The sequence below is a fragment of the Garra rufa genome, chromosome 13 (genome assembly GCF_049309525.1).
Source record: "Garra rufa chromosome 13, GarRuf1.0, whole genome shotgun sequence".
Lineage (NCBI taxonomy): Eukaryota > Metazoa > Chordata > Actinopteri > Cypriniformes > Cyprinidae > Garra > Garra rufa.
The window spans coordinates 38,830,442-38,836,250 of record NC_133373.1 but is presented as its reverse complement, the minus strand read 5'-3'; the positions used below and the strand labels follow the sequence as shown (position 1 = coordinate 38,836,250).

The 5,809-nt window shown below is 34.2% G+C and overlaps 1 protein-coding gene across 1 annotated transcript; it reads right to left on the bottom strand.

Moving 5' to 3' along the window:
• Window positions 1-2,505: 2,505 nt before the first annotated feature.
• Window positions 2,506-5,481, bottom strand: LOC141348510 (DLA class I histocompatibility antigen, A9/A9 alpha chain-like). The gene is made up of 5 exons (XM_073852800.1): window positions 5,458-5,481; window positions 3,645-3,939; window positions 3,244-3,534; window positions 2,731-2,853; window positions 2,506-2,570 (listed from the first exon to the last, which is right to left on the bottom strand). The coding sequence occupies exons 1-5, from the start codon at window positions 5,479-5,481 to the stop codon at window positions 2,506-2,508; spliced, it is 798 nt and encodes a 265-aa protein (XP_073708901.1).
• Window positions 5,482-5,809: the final 328 nt, after the last annotated feature.

The following is a 5,809-nucleotide window of genomic DNA, read 5'->3' as shown; positions in this document are numbered from 1 at the left end:
GACTACTGCTTTGTCTTGTAATTGGTGTCACAGTGGCCTCACAGCAAGAAGCTTCTCGGTTGGGACAAGGTCTTTCTGTGTGGAGTTTACATGTTCTCTCTGTCAGGGCTTTCTCAATAGGTGATTTTCCTTCATTTCCCAGTCAATTATTGCATATTTATGTAAATGTTTGTAAAATATAAATGTGTATTTTTAATATTATAAACATTGTCCAATTTGACACTGTACTAATATTATATGCTTGTTCTTGTGCCCACAGTTTCTCACTCACTAATGCCTTTGGCAACATAGATGGACAACACCATTGAGTTCAGTACTGTGCTGATGCTGCATGATATGCGAATACTATTATGTTTTGCATAACAGTGAGAGTCATTCAAAGTACCATCTAGATGAGCAAAGTGATGCTGATACTATATTTTGATAATGACATGAAAAAGTAGACTGGTAGAGCCAGACTAGTCATAGACTTCTAGGTAAAGGTCACTTGCATGACATTGTTAGACTATACTGTATTATAACTTGACAATCAAAGTGATTGATGAGATGCTTTTTTTTTTTTTTTTTTACTTTTTTAGAAATATATTTTTTAGGAAAAGACAGATTATATCAGAAAGCCTGAAATTATAATTACATATAAGAATGCTACAAAACACTTCACACAAACAAGGCAATTAAAATTATATTTTCTTTTATTTTTACATTTTTATTAGATATATTGTAGTTGTTCTAGTTTTGCCAAAGGAAAAAATAAATAAAATGAATAAAATAAATAAAACATTGCAAGGAAATATAAATGAAAATGAAAGTCTATAACAAACAAAACAGTTTATCATCACACTTGTGTTTCTCAAACAGGTGTGATATGGACTCTTATTTTCCCTTTCTGTTCATTTGTGTGGTTGCTACCCATTGTCTCTGAAGGAAACTGGTTATTATTACAGGGCTGAACAGGACTATTGAAGCTTTGTGTGATAGCTTAGTCATTATTGTATATTTCTTTAGCAACAAGGTTTATTTCATTAACATTGTTTAATGCATTAATGTGTTGTATAAGTGATATCAATATATTAATCATTTGTCTGATCTGTTTTCTGAAAATACAAAATGTCAGTTTTCAAACTGTTATTAGATTTACCTATTAGATTGTGGGAACCGAAAGAAAATGAATAAAATATATGACAGAGAATAACCAGCACACCAGAAATATGACTACAAAAAATTATGTTTTACATGTTTTGCAACCAAAAAAGTAAAAACAACAAACTAAACATTGAATGGAGATCATAAATGGTCTTTATTACAAGCAAAAAAAAAAAAAATGTAATCCCATTCCCCAAAGATCACTCTGTAACAACAAGAAAAAACTGTAATATAGCACAAGATAATAAAACCCATCCACTAGTAATTGTGTGGATTATTTGTTTCTTTTTTATTATTATTGATTTTTTTTTCCTAATCCACAACCACATGCAGTGCTATGTAGATTATGTAGAAAACCATAGTCCATTATTGTTTCCAAATTATATGAGAAAAATAGTTAGTAATGCAATCCATTACATTACACATTTTAGGTAATATGATCAGACTACTTTATTGATTACTTTTAGATTATTTTTTATCTATAATTCTTATCATTTATCACTAAAAACATTGAGTGTCCAATACATTTTGTATTTTTGATAACTTAACTGCATCATCTTGGCTTTTTTGGAATTTTCACATTAATCACACTACATACACTAAAAAATTGCATAGAATAATGCATAAGTAGGCCTAAGTGCATTAGCACACACTATTCTTTTACCTAAATGCGCTCTTTGCAAAGCACAGCAAGTTTACTACACAAAACAATTTCAAACACATTTTATATAACTATGTATACATGTTTTTAGCGTTGCCCAGAAGGCAGGTTATGTGACATAGGAAAGTTTCTGAAAAAATAAACCAATAACCTCAACTTTCAGTTCTAAAAACTGAGGTAGCTTAAGGGTATGTAATAGCTAGCAACTCTCCAACAACCCAGTAGGTGGTGATATACACTAAGAAAGTAATTGTGTGTGTTAAATAACTTGGGGTTACTAATAGGAGGTTGACTGAACTAACTTTCCACAGGTGTTTGTAACCAACAAGTAACCAAGGTTTGGGTTAATCAACCAAGATTTTAGTACTCACAGTATTCACTTTCTGGAATGCCCCCCAGTTGTTCCTAAATTCTTTTTTTTTTTTTTTTATGCATTTTAGTACACAATAACAATTTGTTTGTGAAAATGCAGATTTGATGGTCAGTGAATGAGACAGTATTTCTTATTATCTGATTATAATATGATTTCATTTTTATGTTGCAAAGGTTGGCATGTTTTCTTGACTTTAATGTTGGGCCATAGACTCACTTGTCATGTTTAATCATTTGTGGAAGCTGAAATAAGAAAAATAAAATGAGTAGCCATTTCCATAAAGTTTCCTAAATGAACCATAGAATTAACATACTGCATTCATATCACTTCATAAAACAGTGTACTCACATGGAGTAAGAGAGTAATCACTCTGTGACTTCTCTGATTCTTGTCCTAAATAAGAATGATATAGTTAAACCATGCGGAATACAGAATAACACCACAGAAACATAAAACAGTGAACTTTAAACTTTGGTCTCTAAAGGAACTGATTTTTTTTTTTTTCTCGATTGAGCATTAGATGTAATAAACCTGGATTGCACAGAACATTTACCAGCAGCACGTCTCTTCCTCCATATGATGAGTGCAGTTATGATGAGAACAGCTACACACATCAACGCCAGCATACTGACAACTACAGACAGACTGGATGATCCTGGGTCAGATTCAGCCACATCTGAAAATGTGGTAAATTAAAGAAGTAATAACAGAAAATAAAACAAGTGAAACCACAGTGAGGGAATTTTTTTTTTTTTTTGATCCACTGCTGATATTTTACGTTTTTCCCACTAACATAGAAATGCAGCAAAACTCGTGGTCTAACAGTTAGACTCTAACTACAATAAACGTCTCACCTCTATGATTGCTAGCAAGGGTTTTGCCACCAAGCACTAATGCACTAACCAAGTAATGTTTTGCAAAAGGGGTCAAATACAAATTTCACTCATTAAAACGCAAATCAATTTTGTAACTTCTTTGAAATGAGTTTTTCTGGATTTTTTGTTGTCATTCTGTCTCTCACTGTTCAAATAAACCTACCATTAATATATATATAGTTTTTCTTTACCAAATGTAATGTCCAGTTTGTTGTCCAGATTGAGTTGTTTCATTGTGCAGTTGTATTTATGTCCTTCACGTTGCTCTTCTTCCCTGATCACCAAACTCTTCCTCATCTGGTAAGTTCCATCTCCGTTGGGCAGAATCTCTCCTCCTGTGATCTGATCATCATCCACAGGCTGACCATCTCTGGACAGTGTCATGTTAATGTGACGTGGGTAAAAACCAGTGGCCAGACAGCTGATCCGAAGCTCTTGAGAGTTTGGGAGCATCTTCCTCATAAGTCTGACTCTGGGTTTCACTATACAGAGAAAAACAAGATGTTTTACTGTTTAACTGCTAACATTAAACTTCTGGCTTCACTGCATGAATCAATAATTATTCTTATATTAATCGGGTTGATGCTCTTACCTTTTCTCATTACACTGTTCTTATTTAAGTGCAGGTACCTGCGTAAAATCTTAATGCAAATGGGTTGGAAAATATTTTCACACATAATCTTCATATGAAGTTTTGTTATTTGGCCCCATGGCCCCCATATTATTTTTGTCTGGAAATTATTTTTTTCTGTGTCAAAGGTGTATTCTCCTATTTCTTTTCCATTAAAAGCATCCCATTTCTGCAGCAGACCAGGTTTATCCTCATTTAGCAGTTCACATCCCAACCCAGTCTCACGGCAGTTCGTGTTATAGTCACGAAATTTAATCTATTGATTCGTGTTCATGGACACGAATTTCCCTCTTTTTTCGTGTCAGTCAGCACGAATTTCGATCTCATGTATTTAAATGGGAAATATCTTTCGTGTCACTCAGCACGTATTTCGATCTAATGTATTTCTATGGGCAGGGGCGTGTCTACGTTACAGGCGGCCCTAAGCAAAAACCTCCTGGAGGAGGCCCGCGATCGCGTTCCTGGGGGGCGGCTGGGTCCCTCCTCGGGAGAAATTGGGATCACGTTCCGGGGGGAGTGCCCCCGGATCGCGTTCCCACCTGAAAAAATACGATTGCGGGAGAAATTGGTCGTGTCCTGGGGGTTCCCCTTGGGAAAAAGTCGCAAATGAAAAGCAATTGCGTGCTTTGCATGGTGGGTAAACACGCTACTGTCAATGGGAAATATATTTCGTGTCACTGAGCACGAATTTCGATCTAATGTATTTCAATGGGAAATATATTTCGTGTCACTCAGCACGAATTTCGATCTAATGTATTTCAATGGGAAATATATTTCGTGTCACTCAGCACGAATTTCGATCTAATGTATTTCAATGGGAAATATCTTTCGTGTCACTGAGCACGAATTTCGATCTAATGTATTTCAATGGGAAATATATTTCGTGTCACTCAGCACGAATTTCGATCTAATGTATTTCAATGGGAAATATCTTTCGTGTCACTGAGCACGAATTTCGATCTAATGTATTTCAATGGGAAATATCTTTCGTGTCACTCAGCACGAATTTCGATCTAATGTATTTCAATGGGAAATATCTTTCGTGTCACTGAGCACGAATTTCGATCTAATGTATTTCAATGGGAAATATATTTCGTGTCACTCAGCACGAATTTCGATCTAATGTATTTCAATGGGAAATATCTTTCGTGTCACTGAGCACGAATTTCGATCTAATGTATTTCAATGGGAAATATATTTCGTGTCACTCAGCACGAATTTCGATCTAATGTATTTCAATGGGAAATATCTTTCGTGTCACTGAGCACGAATTTCGATCTAATGTATTTCAATGGGAAATATTTTTCGTGTCACTCAGCACGAATTTCGATCTAATGTATTTCAATGGGAAATATCTTTCGTGTCACTGAGCACGAATTTCGATCTAATGTATTTCAATGGGAAATATCTTTCGTGTCACTCAGCACGAATTTCGATCTAATGTATTTCAATGGGAAATATATTTCGTTTTTAGTTTTTAGTTGTGCCACTGGGGACCACAGACGCTGTATTTTTTTTTTCTTTCTAATTTGTTATTTATTTACTTATTTTCGTCAGTGCTTACAGTCAAAAAATATAGTATATACATTCCCCTGGTAAATAAGGAGACTGCAGAGTTGTGCTACTTTTCTGAGAAATGCCGTTTTCCATAGATTTGTGTCAAATAAAGCAGTAAATAGTACAGTAGCTACATATGAACCTTACCGACCGTTTACTACGGTGAATATGCCAGCTAAAACACTTATTTTTAATGCCATTTTTATTAATCTCAAACTATGTTATAATTGTCTTTGCTCATCGCTTAATAAGACAGCTGCTAAAACAGCTGTACTAATGAAAAAATATGATTTTGCTGTGCTCCTGATTATTTTCTGAAGCTTACAATTTTGTTTTTTTATTAGTTTATTTACTTATTTGTTTGTTTATTTGTTTATTGCTCTTTGTCAGTTCAAGCCATGTGTATATACATATTTTAAATAATAAATAGAAAAATAGAAGAAAAGAAAAGAAAAGAAAAGAAAAGAAAAGAAAAGAAAAGAAAAGAAAAGAAAAGAAAAGAAAAGAGCAATACCCATGAGCCTCAGCCTCCGTTGCTATGGAGACGGAGCCAGTCTGCTTTGCAATTG

Bases quoted from the DNA above. Each gene is read 5' to 3' on its own strand.
- LOC141348510 (XM_073852800.1), bottom strand. From the start codon at position 5,481: ATGAGCAAAGACAATTATAACATA. The intron at 3,940-5,457 runs GTTTGAGATTAA...ACGAATCAATAG, and splicing joins GCAAAGACAATTATAACATA to ATTAAATTTCGTGACTATAA. The intron at 2,854-3,243 runs GTAAAGAAAAAC...CCACATTTTCAG, and splicing joins CAAACTGGACATTACATTTG to ATGTGGCTGAATCTGACCCA.